Here is a 27,619-nt window from a genome sequence, read left to right on the forward strand (position 1 = left end):
GTGTTCAAGTTCCCTCTGCATTGTGGTAATCTACTACTCAGTGTTAGTCTTTATTTTTCCATGTTGGAAATATATATCACATAAGTATCTGTAAATCATGACAGAAACTGCAAATCATTTCCTAAGACTTTTGTTTTCGGTTATGCAGTAATAAGAAGTTGCTAATTTATTTTGTTCATGATGATTTTATCTTACTCCATTACCCTCAGAGAATACTATTTTTTAAAAAGATATCTGTAAATCTTCTATCTAGCTGTGTATAAGATTATTTTCTGTTTAAGTCCCACCCTTCCACCCATACCCCATTCTCTCCAAAAAACTCCTAATTGGTTTATTCCCTTCATGTCGCTCTGTGACTGTGAATAAATAACGTGGAAAAAGGCAAAAAAAAAAAAAAGGGGGGGGAGGGGGGAGGGAAGATCAACTGAGAAACAGCCAGGTGGCAGGGTCTAGCTGGGTGGTGATATTGAGGATATATACTTATATTTACATTTACGTTTAACGTTTATATTTGAGAATACACAGTTAGTTGTTAAAACCATGGATGAGATTGTGAAGGGAAAAGGTAGAGAGAATAAAGGACCAAGGGCAATACTTAAGGGAATTTCAGTGTTTAACTGGCAGGTAGTAGGAGCGGAGCCTAAGAAAGCAACCGAGAGAGAACAATTAGGATAGTATAAGGACAACCAAAAGGGAGTTGTGTCATGAAAGCAAATGAGATTAGTTTCAAAGAGAAACTAATCAGTAGTATTAAATAAAGAGAGGACCAGCAAAATCAGTGCCTGGAGAGTGTTGATTGTTTTAGCAAAATTGGTGATTTTAGCATTTTCAGAGGGATGGGTTAGAAAGAAAGAGGTGGCAACCAGATTCTAAGACTTTGAAGAGCAGTGGGGGTTGAGGAAATGAAGAAAGGGAGGTGGTGGGCTAGAGTAGCTAAGAACATGGCCTCTGAAGCCAGGTGCTTGAGTGTCAGTTCTCACTCTTGCACTTAGTAGCTGTATGATCTGCTATGATTTGAACTATCTCTCTGTACAAAATAAAAACAATAATCATACCTACCTCATAGGCAGTTATAAGGATTCTAAGAGTTAATATACGTAAACTGCTTAGAATGGTACCTGGCATAGAGTACTTGCTATGTAAATATTAGTCATTATTATTATTACAGATTATTTTCCTAGAAAGTTTGAGGTGGGAGGAAAGACAATCTAGATCACTTTACTGGAGGAAGGAGGAAGAGTTAAGGGGGGGGAGGTGGTTTAAAAACATAATTATGTGACTAGAAAAACATAGGTGAAAAGAAAAGCTGAAGATACAAAAGGGAGAAATGAAAATAGATGATAGAAGTTTCCAGAGCAGGTGGTTAGAACATGTACAAAGAGGAATTGACCTCAAATAGGGGCACAACACCTGAATCACTGAGGTTAGGGGTAAGGATGAGTTCTGATAAATACCGGGGTCTTGGGAGTGGTCTGATGGCTTTGATTTTTGTCAAAGTAAGAGGTAAGGTTGTATGAGGAAATTGGAGGGGGAGTTGGTGGTGGAGAATCATGAGTACTTGGGATCCCCAAAGGAAATGGGAGGAATTTGACCAGGGGCAGGTAAAGTGTACAGTCTTTTGTTTTGCAAACTTATGTATCACAAGATTTTTCTTTTCCATGTCACTTTGTAGAAGGGGTTACATGACACATAATTATTTTGAACTGAAAGCACTTTGTCTTATTTTGTAAAAACAGTTTACACCCTTGAGATAACTTGGAACAACCTGAGGTCTTGCAAAGCTAGTCTTAAGAATCAAATTAACCATCTTAACCCCAAAGAAGAAAGAACGTAATAAAAATTGAACAAAATTTGAAAAATCGAAATAGGTTGGAAATCACTAAATTGGATTAAAAGGTTTCTTTCCAATTCTTTGTCTATTTCACTAACACAGTACTTTAGCTTTTCAACAAGATGCAGAAATTACTATAATTACCTACTCTTGCCAAGGAACCCTCCCTTTAACAGTAGGAAATAATTGTAGAAATTGCTAACAAGGAAAAATCTGTGATTTTTATAGGTTGAGAAATCTGAGTTTGGGAATAAGCAACAATTATATATATGTTTTTTATTTTAACAGTGATCCATATGTGAGAGTGACATTGTATGACCCAATGAATGGAATTTTTACAAGTGTGCAAACGAAAACCATTAAAAAGGTTAGACGTAGCAATATTCAAAAACATTTTAATATACTTTGCTTTATTTTTATATGACAAAAATATTTAAAAAATAGTTATACTCTGTTTATTGTCTTTTAGACTTTGAATCCAAAATGGAATGAAGAAATACTATTCAGAGTAAGTATGAATTTTATTTCAGTAAAACAGCAAAAAATTGGTTTCAATAGATTAGAATGATATTATTATTTATCATATGAAATGTATCTTATAATAATACATATGTATCTTATAATAATTTGTCTAGATTTTTAAAAATTTAAAAAGTGTTAAAGCTCGGTATTCCCATGATGACATGGTCCTAGAACCATTTATCTTATAAAAAAACATGTATGTAAGGTAACAAAGAGGTAAAAGATGATTATAAACCTGGAATTATCTTATTCTACTTTTTTAAAAGTTTGTTTGTTTGTTTGTTTGTTTTGAGAGCATGAGAGAGAGCACGCATGAGTGGGAGAGGGGCAGAGAGAGAGGAAGAAAATCCCAAGCAGGCTCCGTGCTGTCAGCATGGAGCCCAACATGGGGTTCAATCTTACAGACCATGAGATCATGACCTGAGCTGAAATCAAGAGTTGGACATTTAACTGATAGAGCAACCCAGGTGTCCCTATCTTATTCCACTTTAATTCTGGGTTAAAGTCTATATGATAGTCTTATTCAAATGTAGCAGATTTTGGTGTTTTCCCCTAAAGATCATTCAACATTTGTGTCTCCACAGTCACTTATTAAATAGACTGATCTGGAGTAGAGATGGTGAGGGCCTATCAATAAATAGATGCATTTCTTTTCATATACCCTTCATTCACATACCTGTCGTCCCCCTCACCCTTCCTCCCTATACCACAAGAGCAAACTCCAAATCAGCAGTTATTCCAGACTCCTCAGGAGGGTCCTCAAATTGACAATGCTTCTTTGTACCTATTTGTCAGATTGCTGATTCCAGAATCAATACCCTCCGAGTAATGGTAGAGATGCATATCAGTAATCTCCCCTTCTCTGCTGGATCATTCCCATTTGTACATTCCATCCTTAAAATGTCCTGCCTTGCCTCATATTCCCCTTTAGTTGTGGACTTAAATTTCTTTGTTCACTTAAATAACCAATGTTCTTATAAGAGTTGCATTGTAAGAGCTGTCCCCATCACGTCTACTTCTCTAATGCATTCTTTAACCTACTCTAACCTAACTCACACCTGCATCGTTGGAATAAAACTGCTCTTACTAAGGTCACCACTGACCCCCATGTTGCCACATTCATCTAGTCTCATCCTACTTAATGCTATCAACAATGGTCGACTGTAGCTGACCATTCCTCAAACACTAGCCTGTCTGCAGGCTGTTATGGTGCCACACCAGACTTTGGTCAGGAAAACAGAAGTCACTCTTCTGTATTCCACATTTGAAGATTTTTTATTTGTTTAGTCTTGTTTTAATAAAGTGAATTGGAAGGAAAAAAATTGCTGAAGCAAATGTCTGAGAAGCTGTTACTGAAAATCCAGCCAACAGCACCAACTAGAGTGCTTCTGGTTTTTCTTGTTTAGAGAAGGAGATCTCCCTTACCCTATTTAGTATGGCATGAAAATAGCATTTTAAATAAGTTTGGAAATTTTAGATTCTTGAGGAAATTGTATTGAGTCAGCTGGATAGTCATATGGGGAAAAATGAAGCTAAATTTCTGGCTTACCTTTACCAGAATAAATTCCAGATTTGGTAACCTCTGGTTTTGATTGCTTGTCTGGCACAAATATTGCTTAGGAGAGAATTTTAACATTCTCAAGTGGTTGAGTGTTTTATTTATTTACACTTTTACTATTATTTTACTTATTTTTTTGTGTTTTTCTTAGAAATGTATGTGTTTTCAATGTATTGAAGATTTTTGGACCTCTTACTCTTTTTTCCTTCTAATATGATTGGCCTGTACTTGTCATAATGTTTGGCCCTAATAGGGACGAATGTTTATTTGTCTTGTTTCCAATTTTAGTGAGAGTTTATCTAGATTTTCTCCATTAAAAATAGCTTTTTATTATTTATCACATTAGAGATATATTTATCTCATTATTTTTTTTCAAGAATTAAAAAAAATTGACACATCTAATTTTAGCCATGATGCGGTAATAGGGCATTGATGCTATAAACAACTGTAAAGCTATTAAGGATCTTAGCAGAATCCAGAGTGTCACAACATAATATTAAAAATGCACCTGGGGAGAGGCCAAGATGGGGAACAGCATGGAAGTTTTTTTTGCGTCTGTCATCCCTGAAATGCAGCCAGATCAACACTAAACCATCTTGCACACCTAGGAAACTGATTTGAGGATTAACACAACAATCTTCACAACCTGAACCACAGATCTTGGCAGGTATGTGGCACAGAGAGGTAAACTGGGGTAGAGGGGAGCTGCAGAGGTCAGGGAACTGTTTTTGTTTGCAAAGAGAGGACAGAGACAGGAAGAGAGTACGGGAAAGCATCCCCCCACCAAAGCAGTGGGAGAGAAAAGAAAGAGTATGCAAGGGACTGAATAAAAAAGGGAGAAAGGAGAAAGGAGAGGGTTTAAATTTCATTGAAACTCTATAAACGGGGAGCGCAGAGTCTGAAACTCCACATAGCCCAATACCTAGTGGTGCTCTGGTGGGAAGGGCAAATCCCCAGGAGCAGAGAGTGAGGTCCAAGGGGTCCTTGGGTCACAAGGGGAGAGGTGGTTCCCTTGCTGGGAGGACATTTGGTAGAGTCTGTGTGGCCACCCCACAGGCAAAGGTACCAGTGGACCCTGGAGAACAGCCACATTCACTGGTGTTGGAACAAGGATGTTAAGAGTGAAGCCTGGCCCTAGATGTGTGTTGTGATTTACCATAATCCCTGAAACACTGCTGCTACACGATCACGTGAACTTTTTCTGAGGCAGGCTAGCACCCAGCCACAGTCTCTGGGCATCAGCAGCAGCACAGTCTCGCGAACATTCCTGGGAGTAGGGAGCCATTGCTTAGGGAGACCCTACCCCAGAGGGTCAGAACGGGTCAAGGCTGCAGTCCCTCAGAAGTGAGGGGTTGGGAAACACAGTCACATCTGGGATAAAACTCAGGAGGGAGGTGCCACCTGGCAGCCTGACTGTTTGGTCATGGACATTGTAAAAGCAGGGAGTGGACAGAAGCCAGAGACAGAGGAGGTGTGCTCAATTGCCAGTTGGGAGAGCACAGAGCTCTGACACTAGAGACTGGGTAGCTTAGTGACAGCATTTTCCCATCCCCTGCATGCACATACACCCCTACATGCAACACAACAATCCACGCCTGTGAGCTACGCAGCGCCATCTAGTGGAGAATGGAACCGCTACACTAAGCCCTGCCCAACTGGGCCAACCTCACGCTTCAGGAACACAAGTCTCTCCGCTTGCTTAGTTTATGGACTATAAATTGCCTCATAGTTTGTCTTCTAGGAGAAATCGATGTAATTTCAATTGTATTTCAGTCTGTTCGCTGGTCCATCTATTCAATTTTTTTTCTTTTTCTTTTCTTATTCTTGAATAAATAAAGAGTAAAAAATTTATTTTTATTTTCCATTTTTATTAAAAATATTTTTAAATTTTTTCCTGTATTTTTAACTTTTTTGTAAATTTTTCAAATTCTATTTTACTTCCATCATTTCATTTTATTCCATTTCATTGTATTCATTTTTTCAAATTTTCAAACGTTTTCCTTTTTTTTCTTTTTTCCTATTTTCCTTTTTTTTCCTTTTCTTATCTTTTCCTTTCTTCTCTAATCTCTCAAGCTCCTTTCAATAACCAGACCAAAACACACCTAGGATCTAGCATCCTTTATTTGATTTTTTTGTGTTGTTTTTAATTTTGTTATTTTAATTTTTTTACCTTATTAATTCCCTTTCTTCCTTCAAAATGACAAAATGAAGGAATTCACCCCAAAATAAAGAACAGGAATAAATGACAGCCAGGGGTTCAATGAACACAGATGCAAGCAAGATATCTGAACCAGAATTTAGAATCATGATAATAAGAATACTAGCTGGAGTTGAAAATAGATTAGAATCCCTTTCTGCGAAGATAAAAGAAGTAAAAGCTAGTCAGGATGAAATAAAAAATGATATAACTGAGCTTCAATCTCGAATGAATGTCCCGGTGGCAAGGATGGATGAAACAGAGCAGCCAATCAGTGATATAGAGGACAAACTTATGGAGAACAATGAAGCAGAAAAGAAAGAGGGAAACTAAAGCAAAAGAGCATGATTTAAGAATTAGAGGACTCAGTGACTCATTAAAAAGGAACAGCATAAGAATCATAGGGGTCCCAGAAGAGGAAGAGAGGAAGGGGTAGAAGGGTTATGTGAGCAAATCATAGCGGAAAACTATCCTAACCTGGGGAAAGGCACAGACACCAAAATCTAGGAAGCACAGAGGACTCCTACTAGATTGAACAAAAGCTGACCATCAACAAGGCATATCATAGTTAAATTCACAAAATACTCACGCAAGGAAAGAATCATGAAAGCAGCAAGGAAAAAGAGTCCTTAACCTACAAGGGAAGACAGATCAGGTTCACAGCAGACTTATCCACAGAAACTTGGCAGGCCAGAAGGGAGTGGCAGGATATAGTCAATGTGCTGAATTGGAAAAATATGCAGCCAAGAATTCTTTATCCAGCAAGGCTGTCATTCAAAATAGAAGGAGAGATAAAAAGTTTCCCAGACAAACAAAAATTAAAGGAGTTTGTGACCACTAAACCAGCCCTGCAAGAAATTTTAAGGGGGACTCTCTGAGGGGAGAAAAGGCAAAAACAAACAAGCAAACAAACAACAACAAAAACAAAACCAAAAGGACCAAAAGCAACAAAGACTAGAAAGGACCAGAGGGCACCACCAGAAATTCCAACTCTACAGGCAACATAATGGCAATGAATTCCTATTTTTCAGTACTCATTCTAAACGTCAATGGACTCAGTGCTCCAATCAAAAGACATAGAGTAACAGAATGGATAAGAAAACAAGATCCATCTATATGCTGTTTAAAAGAGACCCACTTTAGACCTAAAGATACCTTCAGATTGAAATTAAGGAGATGGAGAGCCATCTGTTATGCCAATGGTCACGAAAAGAAAGCCGGAGTAGCCACACTTATCTCAGACAATCTAGACTTTAAAATAAAGACTGTAATAAGAGAAGAAGAGGGCATTATATCATAATTAAGGGGTCTATCCACTAAGAAGATCTAACAATTGTAAACATTTATGCTCCAAATGTAGAAGCACCCAAATATATAAATCAATTAATCACAAACACATACTCATTGATAATAATACCATACTAGTAGGGGACTTCAACACCCCACTTACAGCAATGGAGAGATTATCTAAACAGAAAATCAACAAGGAAACAATGGCTTTGAATGACACAGTGGATCAGATGGACGTAACAGATATATTCAGAACATTTCATCTTAAAGCAGCGGAATATATATTCTTCTCCAGTGCATATGGAATGTTCTCCAGAATAGATCACATACTGGGACACAAATCAGTCCTCAACAAGTACAAAAAGATCAAGATCATACTGTGCATATTTTCAGATCATGATACTATGAAACTTGAAATCAACCACAGGAAAAAATGTGCAAAGATAATAAATACTTGGAGACTAAATACCATCGTAGTGAAGAATGAATGGGCTAACCAAGAAGTTAAAGAGGAAATTAAAAAGTCCATGGAAGCCAATGAAAATGATAACACCACAGCCCCAAACTTCTGGGATGCATCAAAGGTGGTCATAAGAGGAAAGTATATAGCAATCCAGGCCTTCCTGAAGAAGGAAGAAAGATCTCAGATACACAGCCTAATCTTACACCTTAAAGAGCTAGAAAAACAACAGTCAATAAAACCCAAAAACAGAAGAAGACAGGAAATAATAAACATTAGAGCAGAAATCAATGTTGTTTAAGCCAAAAAATAGTAGAACAGATCAATGAAACCAGCAGCTGGTTTTTTGAAAGAATTAACAAAATTGATAAACCTCTAGCCAGTTTGGTCAAAAAGAAAAAGGAAAAGACCCAAATAAATAAAATCAAGAATGAAAGAGGCGAAATCACAGCCAACACTGCAGAAATATAAACAGTAATAAGAGAATATTACGAACAATTATATGCCAATAAAATGGGCAATTTGGAAGCAATAGACAAATTCCTAGAAACATATAAACTATAGAAACTGAAATGGAAGAAATAGAAAATTTGAACAGATCCATAACCAGTAAAGAAATCGAATTAGTAATCAAAAATCTGCCAAGAAACAAGAGGCCAGGGCCCGATGGCTTTCCAGGGGAATTCTACCAAACATTTAAATAAGAGTTAACACCTATTCTCTTGAAGCTGTAACAAAAAAATAGAAATGGAAAGAAAACTTCCACACTCTTTCTATGAAGCCAGCTTTATCTTGATTCCAAAACCAGACAAAGACCCCACTAAAAGGAGAACTACAGACCAATTTCACTGATGGACATGGATGCAAAATTCCTCAACAAGATAACTAGCAAACATGATCCAACAATACATTAAAAAAATTATTCACTATGACCAATTGGATTTATATGTGACATACAGGGCTGGTTCAATATCTGCAAAACAATCACTGTGGTATGTCACATCAATGTGATACATCACATGATCCTCTCAATAGATGAACAGAAGGCGTTTGGCAAAATACAGCATCCTTTCTTGATAAAAACCCTCAAGAAAGTAGGGATAGAAGGATCATACCTCGAGATCATAAAAGCCATATATGAAAGACCCACCACTAATATAATCCTCAATGGGGAAAAACTGAGAGCTTACCCCTAAAGTCAGGAACAAGACTGACAGATGAAAACATGCTCTACATCACTCATCATCATGGAAATACAAATCAAAACCACAATGAAATACCACCTCACACCGCTCAGAATGACTAACATGGACAACTCAGGCAACAACAGATGTTGGCAAGGACATGGAGAAAGAGGATCTCTTTTTCACTGCTGATGGGAATGCAAACTGGTGCAGCCACTCTGGAAAACAGTATGGAGGTTCCTCAAAAAGTTAAAAATAGAACTGCCCTACAATACAGCAATTGCACTACTAGGTATTTATCCAAGGGATACAGGTGTGCTGTTTTGAAGGGGCACATGCACCCCAATGTTTATAGCAGCGCTATTGACAATAGCCAAAGTATGGGAAGAGCCCAAATATCCATCGATGGATGAATGGATAAAGAAGATATAACACACACACACACACACACACACACACACACACACACAATGGAGTGTTACTCAGCAATCAAAAAGAATGAAATCTTGCCATTTGCAATTACATGGATGGAACTAGAGGGTATTATGCTAAGTGAAATTAGTCAGACAAATATATGTCTCACTCATAAGAGGAATTTAAGATACAAAACAGATGAACATAAGGGAAGGGAAGCAAAAATAATATAAAAACAAGGAGGGGGACAAAACATAAGAGACTCTTAAATATAGAGAAAAGGGTTGCTGGAGGGGTTGTGGGAGGAGGGGATGGGCTAAATGGATAAGGAGCATTAAAGAATCCACTCTGCAAATCATTCTTGTGCTACATGCTAACTAACTTGGATGTAAATTAAAAAGTAAATATAGTATTAAAAAATATGAAGTTACCATTAAAAAAATGAGCCTATTTTGCACTACCAAATGGATATTTAAGTTTGAACACAAACAACATAATTCAAATCAATAAACATTGAATAAATGCTGAAAAAGAGCATCTAAAATTATTTTACGTACAATGAACCTCAACAATATGACCAGTTCTCAAGAGGAGAGACAATCAACAAGTGCCAATACCAAGATGATGCAGATATTGGAATTACCAGTAAAACAGCTGTATTATATTAAAGCAGCTATTATAATCGTTATAATTATGCTCCATTATATGAAGGTAAACACTCTTGAAATGAATGGGAAAATAGATATTCTCACGTATTAAAAACTAAAAATGAATGAAATAGAAATATTAGAACTTAAGAATATAAAATCTGAAATTTAAAAAATCATTGAATGAGTTCAGTAGCAGAATGAAGATAACAGTGAAAAGAATTAGTGAACTTGAAGATAAGCAGTAGAAATGATCTAATCTGAAGAACAGAAAATAAAGATTAAAAAATTTAATAGAGTCTTAGGGACCTATAAACAATATTAAAAGAGCCTAATATTTGGGTCATTGAAGTCTTCGAAGAAGAAGAAAAAGGCATTGGTAGAAAAAAATATTTGAAGAAATAACTACCAAAATTTCCAAATTTAGTGAAAGAAATGCATTTATAGTCTAAAGAAGTTCAGCAAAACCCAAAGAGAGTTTATGCAAAGAAAACCATACTCAGACACATCATAATCAAGTTGCTGGAACCAAAGATAATGAAGAAAATTTGAAAACAGGGAAAATGGTACATTATGCATAGAGGTATAATGACTTAAAAAGCTAAATATTTTTCTTCAAAAACTATGATGAAACGGCATAATTAAGGTTGCAAGGAAGAAACAACAGTCAACTCATAATTCTATATCTAACAAAAATATCCCTCAGGAATGATAGTGTAATAAAGGTATTCTAAGCTGAGGAAAAATAAGAGAATTTACTGCCAATAGACATACTCTAAAGAAAATGCTAAAGGAAATTACTTAGGTTGAAGGTAAATTATATCAGATGTAAATTTTACTTCAGAAATGAAGAAGCAGTAGAATAAGTATTGGTTATTATACTATCTTTCCCTCTTGAGTTCTTTAAAATATTTATGACTATTGAAAAGAAAAATTAAAACACTAGTGGGGTTTATAATTTAGGTAGATATAATACATATTACAACCAAAATATAAATGAGTGAAGATAAAGTAACCTTTTTGTTATAGGGTTTCTACATATTATGTCAAGAGGCTTAATACTAACTTTAAGTGGGCCATGAAAAGTTAAGTATGTATATTGTAATCCCTAGTGCAACCATTAGAAAGTAATAGATATAGCCCAAAAAACAATAACAAATAAAAATCAGTAAATTCATCAAGATGCCACAGAACCTACAGACATTAAATGGATAGTAAGGGATACTATGAATTCTGTGCCCATAAATTCAGCAACTTAGATGAATGGACCAATTCCTTTAAAGATACATAGTACCAAAAGTTTAAGAAGAAATAAATTATCTGAAAAATTCTGCAACTCTTAAAGAAATTGCTTTTGAAGTTAAAAACCTTCCAAGAAAGAAAACTTAAGGCCCAAGTGTTTTCACTGCTGAATTCTATCACATATTTAAGGAATGAATAATTCTAATTCTACACAATGTCTTATCAAAAATAGTGGAGAGAACATGTCCCAATTCATTTATGAGGTCAGAATTACCCTGATCCCAAAACCAAATGAATATTTTATAAGAAAATAAAACTGCTAACCATTAACCTTCATGACTATAGCCATTTTGTGGTAAGCTTACTAAATTGGGCCCCTTCCATTTTGAAAGGGCCAGTAATTTGTTGTCCAATTACTTCTGTGTGTGGGTTTGCCTTTCCAGTCTGCAGAACCTCAGCCAGCACAAGTGTCTGGGGGCTTACAGAATGCATGTTTTATAGGGATAGAAATCTACATAACATTTCATCCTTCCAGGGGACTCAATTTCTAGAGAAAGAGATGTAGGAATGAACTCATGACCATGGGATCCATTGGTTACATCACCTGCGATGTCATCCATAAGCAAGCAACCTTATAGCACACTAGAATGTCCTACTGATGGCACAGGCAATAGTCTGCAAAGATGGGGTGCCAGTTTATTCACTAAAGCAGAGACTTCAACATGATGCTCTGTCTGCAATAGAAAGTATACATGGGTCCAGGAACAAAGGGGTAGAAGCAGGAGTGGCCCCACTTCTCATCATTTCCAAAGACCCACTAAAGGATTATGTGCTCTAGAGAGTTCTAGAGAACTCTGGACTTTACTAAGTTAGAGGTCCAAGTTCCCAAAAGAAAGCACACTCAATCCAAGGGACATAGTGAGTCCCATCAAACCACAGTTTACTGTTGTAGCCAGGGCACTCTGGACTTCTTGTGCTCAGAAACCAGCGGGTGACTGGGGCTATTAACTTGGTTGAGTTTGCATCTACAGTCATTCTCCAAAGTTTGTCTGGATTCTGCAGGGACCAGACTGGAGAATTAAATGACCCTATTATAGGAACCACCCATGTATCATTTAGGTCCTTAGTAGTGATACTAATCTTTGATATTCACAGCAGGTTGCAAGATTTTTGTTTTATAAAAGCAGCTTTTATTAAGATATAATTCGCATAACATACAATTCACCCCCTCAAAGTATACCATTCAGTGGTTTTTAGTATATTCAAAAAGTTGTGCAGCCATCAACAAAATCAATTTTTAGAACATTTTCATTAGCCCAAAAAGAAATCCCATGCCCACTAGCTGTCACTCCCATTTTTTTCCAACACCTGCCCTTCTTCCCAGGCAACCACCAACCTACTTTCTGTCTCTTAGATTTGCCTCTTTGAGCCATTTCATGTAAATGGTTTCATACAATACGTGGTTTCCAAGTTTTAACCATGTTATAGTGTGCATCAGTACTTCATTTTTGAAATTGCCAAATAATATTCCCCTGTATGGATAACCACACTTTATTTATCCATGCATCAGTTGATGGACATCTAGGTTGTTTCTACTTTTTAACTGTTAAGAATAACGTGTGGACATATATTTTCATTTGAAGGTATATACCTAGGAGTAGGATTGCTGGATCACATGAGGAATTGCCAAACTGTTTTCCACGTGGCTGTACCTCTTTACATGCCCACCAACAGTGTATGAGTTTTGAGTATGAATTTTGATTTCTCCGCATCCTTGATAACACTTGTTATTATCTTTTTTTTTTTTTTAGAGAGAGAAAAAGAGTGCATGTCTGTATGTTCATGGGGGAAGGGCACAGGGAGAGAGAGAGAGAGAGAGAGGAGAGAGAGAGAGAGAGAGAGAGAGAGAGAGAATCTCAAGCAGGCTCTATGCCCAGCATAGAGCCTGATGCAGGGCTCTATCTCATGACTGTGAAATCTTGAACCAAAATCAAAAGTCAGACTCTTAACTGACTGATCCACTCAGGTGCCCAACAACACTTGTTATTATCTTTTTATGTTAGCCCCCCTAGTGGGTGTAAAATGGTATCTCATGGTTTTCATTTGCATTTCTGTGATGACCAATGATGTTTGAGCATCTTTTCATGAGCTTTTTGGCCATTATATATCTTCTTTGGAGAAATGTTTGTTTATATTCTTTGCCCATTTTATAATTGGATTATTTGTCTTTTTGTTATTGAGTTGTCAGTTTCTTTGTATTTTCAGATACAAGTCCCTTGTCAAATACACGATTTGCAAAATTTTTCTCCTGTGGGTTGTGTGTTTTGATTTTATTGATGGTATTATTTAAAGCACAAAAGCTTTTTATTTTGAGGATGTTCAGTTTATTTTTTCTTTTGCTGTTTGTGTTTTTGTTGTCGTATCTATTCAATGTTGTTTTAGATTTATTACTTTGACCAGAGGGAGGACAGTTTCAGAGGCTTCCACTTCGCCTTCTCACTTTGATAGCTCTTATCCCACAAGCCCATGGATTCACTCTGGTGGTAGTGGTGGTGAGGGGATCCAAGTTCCAGTATGTCAGTCCCAATTTTACATTTGAAAACAAGGAAAATGACTATTGGGTGGATCACAGAACCAGTGGACTCAGTTTAAGCTGAATTTTAGCCAGGGCATTTCCCCAGCACACCACTGAAGAAGTCTTTAGGTATTGAGCCACTGCCTTATGCCAGTGACTTTATGTGTCCCACATTCTTCTCAGGATGGGGAGCTCCTTGCCATTAGGTAAGTGTGAGCTGGTCCTAAAACCCTACCACCCATACCATCTGTGTTGGTTTAGGTCCTCTAAGAAACAGACACTCAGATGAGAGTAGATACGCAAGAGGTTTTGGGGGGAAGCACATGTGAAGCTTAAAGAGGGAGGACACACATATGGGAAGAGCCTTCTGATCATGATGCAGCCCTAACACTTGTGCAAGGAGGGGGAAAAGGATTGGTAAGAAGAGCCCCGCATTGCAGCACAGTTCTGAGAAAGTCTTATCCAAGCTGCCAGAGAGTTTCCCAGGAAAGATTGTTAGAGAAATCCTGTGTTGGGCATGAATGGCCAGGCTCTAAATCCCTGCTGTGCCCAGTCTTTGGGAGTAGGCAGGGAGAAAACAATGGGTAGATTCAAAGGTGCGTGGTCACTTGGGAGCTGTCAATCAGCAATGCAGGTTCTCTTGAAAGAGATCCAAGTAGCTCATCTCTGGCCATTAGAGTTATGATGTTTAAGGATTCATATTGTCATCCTCAGAGCAGCCACTAAAAAATTAAAATGGAAACATATAGGTAAAACTCCAATAAAGGAAAAAAATGAAATACCAAGAAATACTTGATTAATAATTTTTTAAAAAGAGAAAAGGGAAGAAAAGAGGAATGAAGGAAAAATAGAAATAGAAAGACGATGGTCGTAAAGTCAACCATATCAATAAGTGCCAAAAAAAAAAAAAAAAGCAAGGTTCAACCATAGACTCTTAATAGGAGTCACTCTTTGAGTATAAAGACACATTAAAAGTAAAAGTACAGAAAAAGATACACCATTCAAACACCAAGCCAAAAAAAAAAATCCTCATATGGCTGTATTAACATTAGGTAAGTAGACTTCAGGATGAAAAGTATTCCTAGAGATAAACAGGGACATTGGACATTTCATAATCATAAAAGGGCTTATTCATCAAGAAAAGATGTCTGATAAAGGAGCTTCAAAATTATAAAGCAAAAATTGAAAGACATAGGGAAATAAATTCAGAATAGTTGGAGATTTCATCACTCTTCTCTCAATAGTGATAAACTAGACAAAAATGTTAGTAAATACATAAACAATTTGAACAACCTATCAGTCAACCAATTTAGCATGTATGGAAGACTACATCTAATACCTGAAGAATATATATTCTTTTTATATGCCTATGGAACATTCACTAAGGTAGACTATATATTGGGCCATAAAACAAGTCTGAATACATTTAACAGACTTAAGATTCAACATGTCTCTGAAAATAGAATTCAGTGATACAAATATACCTGAGGAATCCGCAAATAATTTGGAAATTAAGCAACATAATTTTAAATAAGCCATGGATCAACAAGGAAATCATAAGGAAAATTACAAAACATTTTAACTTGATTATTAAATCAAAACATTATCAAAATATGAGATGAGCACATTCAGTGCTTAGAGACAAATTTACACCTTTAAGTGCTTATATACAAAAGAAGAAAGACTTAAAACCAGTGATCTAAGTTTCTATCTTAGAAAACAAAATATAGGGAAGGAAATAAGAATGGGAATCAATGAACTAGAAAATGGATAAAAAGTCAAGAAAATAAATGAAACCAAACATGCTTCTTTGAAAAGATTAATAAAATTGATATACTACAGCTAGCTCAAATAAGAGAAGTTCAAATGACCATTATCAAGAATGAAAGGAGTATCCTATAGATAGTAATAATAATAATAATAATATGTAATATGAACAACTTTATGGCAATAATTTTAACTTAGCGCAAATGGAAAACTTCTTTAAAAGCCAAAAATATATCAGAGCCAGCATTAGAAAGAATGCTTGAAAGTCGGTACTACTTTTGAATTAGAGATGTTAACACAAAAATAAAAAAGAAGACTATTTGTAAATGATAGAGCAGGCTTAGGACCTTCCTGTCTTGTACTCATTGTTTCTTTTACTAGAATTTCACTATTACCAAATGTCCCAGCCAGCATTACTTTACTCTGGGACCATAGGCTGCACATTTATTTCCAACAGAACTTTGCAAATATATTGTAAGAACGACCAGAAAAATCTGTATAGATGAATGCTGATTCATCACAGCTAGAATAGAACTGACAACACATGGTGATTTAGTATTTTCTGTCGAAAGGACATTATTATGTGTGGTCCATTGTTTTTCTCTTTGTCATTTATATCATTATACATAGCACAAAATATTTTCAATTGAATGTATTCACATAAAATATTTATTGAGATAATATAAATACAGTCAAAACTTGGTTATTTGGCATTTAACCAATGGAAATTTTGGTCAGACGTTGAAGGGAACCTTTACATCTTTGAGAAAATATGAGGTTCAAAGAAAGCTTTTGTGGAGAATTGTTATTAGTAGATCAACAAACAGGAAAGACTCCAAATTGAAATTAGTGCTTAATAGCAAATTATAGTGAAACCTGCACTTACAGTTGCTCAGATGAGACTAGGGAGGCAGGTTACAGGAGGGAAAAACATCAGGCAAGTAAGGTAACAATGTACACATTGTATGAGCATAGTGGATGAGCATCTGAAAAGACAGCTCACTCCATTCCTCATATTCCCATGGTGCTTCGTTTGTATCCTTAGTAGTCATACTCATCATATTATACAGTTGACCCTTGAACAGCATGAGTTTGAACTGTGGGTCCACTTATGTGTGGATTTTTTTTTTAAATGTGGCACAGTACTATAAATGTATTTCCCTTCCTTGCAATTTTCTTAATAACATTTTCTTTCCTACAGCTTGCGTTATTATAAGAATACAGTGTATAATACAAGGTACACAAAAAACAATAAGCACATTTATTAACTTGATTTATGTTTGTGTCACCCATAAGCCTTCTGGTCAACAGTAAGCTCTTAGTAATTGAGTTTTGAGGGAGTCAAAAGTTATATGCAGATTTTCAAATGCACCCCTAACTCCCATGTTGTTCAAGGGCCAACTGTATTTACGTAATATGTATATGTTCATGCATGTGTTCTGTAGGAAAATATAGATCTCAACATGTGGGAACACAGGTTCTTTCTGTTGTGCATACTCCGCCACCCCTGGGTGAACTCTGTGTTTGTTTGAGTCTGAGGAGCCCTTTTATGAGCATGTTACTTGTTTGTCAAAGTTGCCTTTCAAAGTAGTAAAATTTTCCTTTTATCTATCTGCCTAGTAGAGACTCTGGTTCTGGAAATTCTGACAAATGAAGCAATTATAAATATTTTCTGTATCATTATTTATATTTATATATAATATGTATTATATATATTTTAAAGTTTATATAATTTGAGAGACAGTGTGTGAGTGAATGGGCTAGGGCCAGGGAGAGAGGGAGAGAGAATCTGAAGCAGGCTCCACATTGTCAGTGCAAAGCCTGATGCGGGGCTCAAACCCATGAACCCTGAGCTGAAGTCAGATGCTTAACCAACTGAGCCACCCAGGCACCCCTGTATTATATATATATTTTGAGAGAAATAACTATCAGCTGTAATTTAACCACCATAAAACCACCACTGTGCGATCTTCCTGTATTGTTTCCTATGTATTTTTATGCATATATTTATACTCCTCACCTCTACATACACACAAAAAATTGGTGTGATAGTTTTCTATATTTGTTTCCAGGCACTTTGCTGATGCTTGCTAATGAGATGACCACAGTCCCTACCCTCAACAAAGCTCACTGTCTACTGTGGACTCCTATGAACATCCTTCTCAAAATAATTGCCAGTGTACTGAGCATTATGAAAGGGAAAACACCAGAAGCTAGGGAGTGAATACCAGGGAGATATTAGGGAATTTAGGGAATAATGTCAGGGAGATATTAGGGAAGTCTCCTTCTCTCTGCAGAAGTGTACCATTTAGGATGCTTTGGGGGGTCAAGTAACATACTTGAAGTAACAACTAATATTGGCTTAAACAATATGCACGTTTATTATCTCTAATAATAAGGATCATACATAGAGGAATGGGGGTGACTGCAGCATTTGGACAGTCATGTGTGACCCAGCCTCTCTGAGATTCTCTTAGCTTTCTGTCCAGGAAAGCTTGCAGCAGCTCCAAACATCATAGCCTCACACGATCATGTCTGTAGATAGAAAATGGAGAGAGTTTTCCAACATGTGTCTCTTAAAAAAGTGAAGTACCCTTTTCAAAAAAGCTCCCCCTGGAACTTTGATTCTCATCTCATGGGCTACAATTGTCTCATATATGTATTTCTAACCCAGTCTTTGGTAAGGAGAATGGAATTACCACGAGGCTTAGAAGAATTAGCATGCAGGCCCTGGGGATGGGGAGTGACCATCTATGCCTGACACACATTGTCATCCACTATTTGAATAAAATCAGAATCCTGTTAGCTAGGAAGAAATAGAGGACACCCTAAAGTACTAAGTAAATTATGGTACAGCCACACAATAAAACCCTCATCAGATATTTAAAAAGAAACAGATGTATATGTATTAATAAGGCATTGTTTCAAAATATGCTAAATGAAGGAGCTAAGGCACAGAACACTGTGTGCATGATACACCTATTTGTGTTAAAACGGAAACAAAAAATTGCTTTCTCATATGCTGGTATTTGCATAAAATACTTCTGGAAAGACCTAAGAAAGTGCTGTGTTTTCTCTGAGAGTAGGACAAGGATAAGAGAATGATTTATTGTTCACTATGTATCTTTTTTAGTGTTTAGATGCCCTCCCATAGCTATGTATTTATAGTTTATTTTTATATTTGTTGATGAAAATTGCTATATAGAGAAAGTAGAGAGACATAAAACACATAAATAAAAATGCCAAGATACTTTCTATTTATATAATGCTGTATGCTTATAAAAAATATCTAATTCATTTAACAGTGTTCTTTTAAAACATTTTTTTATTTATTTGTTTTGAGAGAGAGAGAGAGAGCGCCAGAGTCAGTGGGGGAGGGGCAGAGAGGGAATCCCAAGCAGGCTCCACACTGCCACCACAGAGCCTGATGTGGGGCTCAAACCCACAAACCTTGAGATCATGACCTGAGCTGAAATCAAGAGACGGATGCTTAACCGACTGAGCCAGCCAGGCACCCCTACACAGTTTTATTTTAAGGTGTACTAATATCATATGTCCACACAAAAACTTGCACATGAATGTTCATAGCATCATTAATCATTATAGACAAAAAGTCGAAACAGCTCAAATGTCCATCAACAGATGAATGGATACACAAAATGGGGTATATGCATGCAATGGGATATTTTGCAGCTGTAAAAAGAAATGAGGTACTGATAACATGCTACGAAATTAGTGAACCTCGAAAAAGCAGCAAGAAACCAATTAAGAAAGATCACATATTATGTGATTCCATTTATATGAACTGTCTAGAATAGGCAAATTTATAGAGACAGAAAATAGATTGGAGGTTGCCTGAGACTGGGGTAGTGGAGGGAAAGTTAGGGGTGACTGCTAAAGGGCATGAGGTTTACTTTTTGGGGTGATGAAAATGTTCTAAAATTGTGATAGTAGTTGTACACTATGAAAATACTGAAAACCATTAAATTGTACATTTTCAATGGGTCAATTGTATGGTATATGAAATATATCTTAATAAAGCTACGTTTTAAAAATGTATGTGCATTGTTTTTTTCCTGCATCTACTTGTAGAATTTCCAGGAACATTACTTCAGATTCTTTATGAACCCTGTAGAGTAAATTGATACTTATCAATACCTTTGTTGTTCTTTGAAAAAATTTGGCTACTCTTCTGCCAAATTTTTCTGTCTACTGTTTTATGTATTTGTAGACCTACATGCTTATTTTTGATTTTCAAAAAATCTATCATCAGCATTTTAATTTTTGTCTCTCCTGCTTTTACCCTTCCCAAAATATGACCCTATAAACTAGTTTTTGTGACCATAGCTTTACTCCTTTTTTTAATAAATTAAAAACACGATCTCATCAAAGAAGTCACACATAGCTTTAAAATGAGATCGTATAAAGGGGCTATAATGGAAAGTGGTAGACTCTAGAGCCCCAACTTCCTTCACCCTATCCCTGCTTCCCAGGAGGAACCACTTTTTAACTGTTGTTTGTTATTCTGGCCATTATTCCCATATTGCTGAATTGCCTGCACATCCATGTCCCAATCTGACTTCAAGCTATGACAGATGAGTAAACAGCCAACTTATGTTTGGCTGATAGTTTGGCGCCTCATGGGATTCTAGGTTGAAAATAATTTTTCCTTAGAAACTTGAGGGCATGGCTTCATGATAACATCGTTGAGCAGCGTGTTGCTGTTGAAAAGTCTGATTCTAGTTCCTTTGGTGGTGGTTCTTTTTCTGTGAAACATTTGACAATTATCTTTATCCAGTGTTTTAAAATTTCACAGTGATATGTCTTGTATGTACAGCTTTAAAAATCCATTATTGTGCTGGGCCTTTGGTAAGCATTTCAAATTAAAGACTCCTGTTTCCCTTCAGCTCTGAAAATGTTTATGTAAATAATTTCTTTAATAGTTTTATTCTCTCTGTATTGTTATTTTGGGTATTCCAACTGGTTTGTTGTAGAGTCACCTGGACTAATTCTTTCTCAACCAGAATTCCTCATGTGAACCAAAGAACACAGGAAATGGTTTGAGTGTTTTCTCATACCTTTCAAGGATGGTCTTATCCAGTACCTTACTAGTTATATAGGAGAGAAATTAATAGATAACATACAGTGAATGTCTTAGGAAACAGGTCTGCAAACTTTTTTTTTCAACGTTTTTATTTATTTTTGGGACGGAGAGAGACAGAGCATGACCGGGGGAGGGGCAGAGAGAGAGGGAGACACAGAATCGGAAACAGGCTCCAGGCTCCGAGCCATCAGCCCAGAGCCCGACACGGGGCTCGAACTCACGGACCGCGAGATCGTGACCTGGCTGAAGTCGGAGCTTAACCGACTGCGCCACCCAGGCGCCCCTGCAAACTTTTTTTTTAAGAGACATATAGTAAATAAATATTTTAGGTTTATGGGCCTAGAGGCAAAAATTGAGAGTATTATGAAGCTACTTATATATCCATTTAAAATATAACCATTTTAAATATTTTAAAAATTCTTATAGGCTATTTAAAAAACAAAAAGAAGCAGGTGGCTGGCTGGACTTGACCCACACATAGTTTTCTCAGTTTCTACTTTAGGGCGTTAGAATGTAATTATTTCATTGAAAGAGGATTCAAATAATCCACTTTTTTATTTTCTCTCCTACTTTCCTTAACTTAGCTTTTTGTTCTACATTTTGAGAGATTTTTTCAAATGTACCTTAGGTTGCTTATATTTGAATTCAACAGTCATTTTTAGAGCATATTGTTTATTTATTTTGGCGGGGGGTGGGGGGAGAGCAGGGGAGGGACAGGGATAAGGGAGGGGAGAGAGAATCCTAAGCAGGCTCTGCACTGTCATTGGGGCTGGATCCCACAACTTGAGAGATCATGACCTGAGCCAAAATCAAGAATTGGACACCCAACCGACTGAACCACCCAGGTGCCCCTCAACAGTCATTTTTACTTCCAACACCTCTTTGTTCTCTAGTTGTTCCCTTTTTCTAGTATCCTATTTTTGCTTTATGGATGCAAAACTTTCCCAAACATTTCTACTTACATTTTTTTAAGTGTTTTCTTTTTGTTTCCTAAATCGTTTCTTTTTCTTTCAGGGACAGTTTTTCTGTGTATACATCTGTGATATCTGATAACCTAATCATACTTAACAGTGATAGAATAGAAAAAAATCACCTACTGCTTCTGTACATAAAAGGCATAAACACTCAACAATTACATGTTACATTTTTAGTTCCCATGTAAGTTTTGTATATTAAAACTGGTGGTTGCATTTTTGCAAAACCTATAACTGAAATCAGGCACAAAGAGAAACTGTGTGATAAGTGTGTGTGTCTGTGTGTATAACATCCGGAGGGTAAAGTACTATTCAAACATGGTCTCACTGGGGCAATTGCCCTCTTGCTTCAACCTTCTGCATTGTTTTGAGTTTTCAGCTTCTTCTGCTCTGTTTACTGCTATATCTATATCTATCAGCAGAGGGACGGTTGTAGAAGTGGCTGGAGAGGCTCATTGGGCTCAGATCATGAGGGATCATTCCATGCTCAGTCATTTGGATTTCATTCTTTAGGCTATTGGGAACACCTTTTGAGTAGGGCAGTAAAAATAGCTTAACCAGTCTTTTAGGTAGGTCATTCCAGTTATATAGGAAAGAGAAATTAAAAAGATAAGATAGTGAGATTAGAGAATTCTGTTAGGTAGCAATTAATTAAATGCCAAACCAGGACAGCAGAGGTCTGATTAGATCAGACCTGATACCTATTTTTTTAGCAATATTCCTCAGACATCTACATTATCCACCTTTACTTTGATAGACACTGAGACTTTTGATTTTTCTTCCTCAAAATGTTTGTCATGGCCTTTCTCCCTTCCTACTCTCACTGGGACTGTCTCAGGCAAAGCTCTCATATACACTTCATGCTTGAGTCATAGGAGCAACAGTTCCCACAGGGTTTCTCTTCAGCCCAATTTATTTTGTGTATCACTGACAAAATAGTATTTATGTATGGCCTACATCATATCATTTTTCTTTTAAAAGCTTCATTTTCTTTCCTACCAATTAAGTCCTAACTCCTTTTTTTGTATTTCGGTGCCCTCAGCCTGGCTCTAGCCTAAATAATCAAAATTTTTTGCCACTTTCTTTTAAGTTTATTTATTTTTTTAAGAGAGAGAGAGAGAGAGAGAGAGAGAGAGAGAGAGAGAGAACATGAACAGGGGAGGGGCAGAGAGAGAGGGAGAGAGAGAGAATCTCAAGCAGGCTCTGCACTGCCAACGCAGAGCCCAACATAGGGCTCAACCACATGAACCATGAGATCATGATCTGAGCTGAAACCAAGAGTTGTACGCTTAACAGGTGCCTGTCATGGCAGGCACCACTGCCATTTTATAATACAAAAATGTTCTTATCAGTTTGATTTCCTTAGAGCATGCTCATTCTGCCTCCATGTCTTTCTTAATGTGATCTCTTTGCTGTGAATGTTCTCTATATTTTCTTATGCAAATTCTTCCCAACATTGAAATTTCAGCTCAAGTTTCATCTTCTCCCCAAATTCTTCTACATCTTAGAAAAGATTATTGTCTTACACTACTTTCCTATTCCCATGGTGTCTCACCCTTGATTGGGGTTCCCATCCCCGTAGTTGCTCCATGGTCACAGTGTGATTATAAGAGAGTCAGCTGTCCTAACCAAGACAGGAAGAGAAATGCAAAGGGCAAAAGGGACATCTCTCCTAGCTGAGTCAGCCCTATTTAAAGAACTCTCCCAGAAGCCCCATCAAATGACTGCCAGTAGGTTGGCCTCTTTGTCCCTGGGTGTTTATAGAGAAAACAATACATACAGTACAATGGAGCATTTGATATTTTGATCTAGGTGATGATGACACAGTATCTGTAGATCAAAAGTCATCAGGCTGTGGCCAACAGACACAGGAAAAGATGCTCAACATCACTAATCATCAGGAAAACACCAATCAAAACCACAATGAGATATCATCTCACACCTATCAGAATGACTAAAATCAACAACACAAGAAACAAGTGTTGATGAGGATGTGGAGAAAAAGGAACCCTCGTACACTGTTGGTGGGAGTGCACACTGGTGCAGCCTCTGGAGAAAACAGTATAGAGTTTCCTCAAAGTAAAAATAGAATTACCATATGACCCAGTAATTTCACTACTGGGTATTTACCCAAAGAATATGAAAGACATTAGTTCTAAAAGATATATGAACCCTTGTGATTACTGCAGCATATTTACAGTAGCCAAAATATGGAAGCAACCCAAGTGTCAATCAATAGTGGAATGGATAAAGAAGATGTGGGGTGTGTGTGTGTGTGTGTGTGTGTGTGTGTGTGTGTGTGTAATGGAATATTACTCAGCCATAAAAAAGAATGAAACCTTGCCATTTGCAACAACATGGAGGGAGCCAGACAGTATAATGCAAAGTGAAATAAATGGGTCAGAGAAAGACAAATACCATATGATTTCACTCATAGGTGGAATTTAAGAAACAAAACAAATGAACAAAGAAAAAAAAGAAAACAGAAAAACAGACTTTTGAGACTGTTAAAGATAGAGAACAAACTGAGGGTTGATAGAGGGAGGTGGGTAGTTGATGGGCTAGATGGGTGATTGGTCCTAGGAAGGCACTTATGATAAGCACTGGGTATTGTATGTAAGTGATTAATCACTGAATTCTACTCCTGAAACTAATATCGCACTGCATGTTAACTAAAATTTAAATTAAAATTTTAAAAAATTAAAAAATAAGATATTAGTTGAAAAAATAAAAACAGACTCTGAAATATAGAGAACTTATGGTTACCAGAGGGAGGGTGGGTGAGAATATGGGTGAAAGAGGTGAAAGGGATTTAAAGTACCCTTATAGTGATAAGCAGTGAGTAATGTATAGAATTGTCAAATCACTATATTTTACATATGAAACTAATGTAACACTGTATGTTAACTATACTGAAATTAAAATTAAAAAATTTTTTTCAATGGGCCAAATATCAAGAAAAGTACTAAGAAAAATAGAAACATACTTGAAAAAAAAATTGGTAAGAATGAAGAGAATCCAAGTAAATTAACTGAATAAATGTGTATCAAACTTTGCTGTCTGATATCAAAAAATGCAACTTTTGTTAACTTGCCATTGGAGTACTTTATGTATCTTGCTCTAAATGAGGCCACTATGAAAATTTCAAAAATAAAGACCACATTTACTTTTAATAATTCCTTCTTTTCACTAGTATGTATTTTGTATATTTTAATGGTATTTAAAAATTATTTATGTATTTATTTTAAGAGAGACAGAGACAGAGAATAGGGGAGGGGCAGAGAGAGAATCCCAGGCAGGCTCCATGCTCAGCTTAGAGCCCGACTCAGGGCTTGACCCCATGACCCTGAGAGCATGTCCTGAGCCAAAATCAAGAGTTGGACACTCAACTGACACAGCTACCCAGGCACCCCTTAATGGCATTTTTTATATATGTTTATTGCAGTTGTATCTTCATTGTAAACACTAAATGATATGGATTGAACCTGTAGTCCTACCTAATGCTTTCTCCTATGAAATATATATATATTTAATGTTAATACAATTACTTGTTTTTAATTTTTGGATCATTTACCTCAAATTTTCTTTTTTTTTTTTAACTTTGAGAGGCTGTATAACTTAGTAATTAAGAGCATATAGTTTGAAATTAGTCTGCCTAGATTAAAATAAGAATTCTACCTCTTGGGGCGCCTGGGTGGCTCAGTCGGTTAAATGTCCGACTTCAGCTCAGGTCACGATCTCACGATCCGGGAGTTCGAGCCCTGCGTCGGGCTCTGGGCTGATGGCTCAGAGCCTGGAGCCTGCTTCCAATTCTGTGTCTCCCTCTCTCTCTGCCCCTCCCCCGTTCATGCTCTGTCTCTCTCTGTCTCAAAAATAAATAAACGTTAAAAAAAAATTTAAAAAAAAAAGAATTCTACCTCTTGATAATTCTTAGAAAAAGAAGTCATCAGACTGTGTATTTAAGGTTAGTAAATTTTATACTTTACTGAATGTATCCTATACTTCAGTTTTAAAAAATTAATGCCTCTCTCCCCCAAGAGTTATACAATGTGGTGACCCTGAGTATGCTGCTGCAGGCAAAATTAAGATTATGTTCTCAGAAGGACATAAGGGAGACTGGACATTGGCTTAGGTATCTAAATATATTTTTCACACTTATTGGACCTTTTGCTGAAGACTGTCAATATTTTTAACATGTAAACCAAAGTTTTAAAATATCACAGTGTTTAATGTAATGTATTTATTCTCATAGGGAAAAAAATCAACTTAAATGTGAGAATTTTTTGTATGTCATCTTAATCTCTGGTATAAAAATTATTAAAGATTTTCTTCATATTTGATATTTAGTAGATGTTAACTCGATGTTGGAATATCTCAGCAAACATGAAAGCATCAGCTTTGAAAAATAAAATACTGCACATTAATTTTTATTTATACTGTAAGTGAAAACTAAGTGTTTACTTTTTGACTGCTTGTGTCTATGTAGTAGAAGCAACAAATGGTTCTATAAAGTCATTACTAAAAAGGATTCAGAAAACTAGTCATTACTAAAAAGGATTCAGAGAACTACTTTGGGTAGTTCTACCTTGATAAATGAGAAGTCAGTAAATAAAATTTATAATAAGTTAAAACATAACCCATATATAAATATATATATGTATATATATTTGAGTTTATTTATTCATTTTGAGAGAAAGAGAGAGAGTGTGCACACAGGGGAGGGGCGGAGAGAGAGGGAGAGAGAGAGAATCCCAAACAGGCTCTGTGCTGGCCGTGAGTTCAAGAGCAATGAGATCATGCCCTGAGCCTAAACCAAGAGTCGGTCGCTCAACCAACTGAGCCACCCAGGCACCCCTATAACCTATTTTTTTAAGTACTTGCAAATATCTAAATAATTTTTTTGACATTTTATTTTCCTTTCTTTCATTCTATTTTAGAAAAAATGTAAAAATAAGCACCCAAATCCACTTCATTGTTACGGTAAAGCTGTTAGAAAATGGGTGACGTAGGATTGGTTTGCTTTTGTATTAAGTGTCTCGTATAATTTAAAATACACCTAAATAGAATTAGGAAATGGCAACATTTTCAAGAATTTATCTCAGAGTCCGTAAGTTGATTGATGTTCACTTGTTTTTAAAGAAAGGTTGTGTTTTTCTTAACTTAGGTCCATCCTCAGCAGCACCGGCTTCTATTTGAAGTATTTGATGAAAATCGATTGGTAAGTTATGTTGCACTAGTGTGATGCGAAGCCAGGGTATATCTCAGTAGAGCAGAGGAAATACGCTGGGAATCTGTGATGTGAGAGTTGACTTGGGGTGGTTATGGAGGCTCTGGGCAAAAAGGAGAGGTGGATACATTTTTTTTTTTCCTTCTTGGTGCTACTTTCTACCCTTCCATTCTCCTCCCAGGCACCTCTCTTGATTGCCAGTTCTCACCAGATTACAGTCTTACTCAAGACCTGTTGTGGCAGGTGGTGGGATAGCAGGAAAGCTGGCCACATTGTCTTGCCTTCCCTCACCCTCTTCCAGCGTGGCCTCATGGGTATGCACAGGCTCTGGGAAACTTCTCCCTGAGCGGCTGCACCTGTGCTTCCTCCTTGCAGTGGATTTCTTCTATTACTTGTATGTACTTACATGTCTCATGCCTTCTCCTCTTCCCACTCTTCTGCAAAAGAAGACTGTCCTCTTTACACTGATAAAGCCTCTAAAGGACTGCGAGCTCTTACAGAGGCAAAGAAAAAAAGGGCAAAGTTAAACCTGATTTTATGTTTGTGAAATGATAGTTCTGATTCCTCGTCTCCTAAAGACTATCTTGAAGTCCTATCCTTTTCCTAATTTTGTCTCTTAGGAATACT

General features: G+C 36.7%; 1 protein-coding gene across 3 annotated transcripts in view; it reads left to right on the plus strand.

Moving 5' to 3' along the window:
* The window catches only part of NEDD4 (NEDD4 E3 ubiquitin protein ligase), a 133,097-nt gene that overhangs the window by 22,415 nt on the left and 83,063 nt on the right, over positions 1–27,619 (plus strand). For 2 of the 3 annotated variants that reach the window (XM_030318123.1, XM_030318124.1), the window contains exons 3-5: positions 2,120–2,198; positions 2,301–2,339; positions 26,930–26,983. In XM_030318123.1, coding sequence (XP_030173983.1) covers positions 2,120–2,198; positions 2,301–2,339; positions 26,930–26,983 — 172 coding nt within the window. The remainder of the gene's footprint in view (positions 1–2,119; positions 2,199–2,300; positions 2,340–26,929; positions 26,984–27,619) is intronic. The other variant, XM_030318125.1, reaches the window with a different exon arrangement.

Source organism: Lynx canadensis, chromosome B3, assembly GCF_007474595.2.
Source record: "Lynx canadensis isolate LIC74 chromosome B3, mLynCan4.pri.v2, whole genome shotgun sequence".
Lineage (NCBI taxonomy): Eukaryota > Metazoa > Chordata > Mammalia > Carnivora > Felidae > Lynx > Lynx canadensis.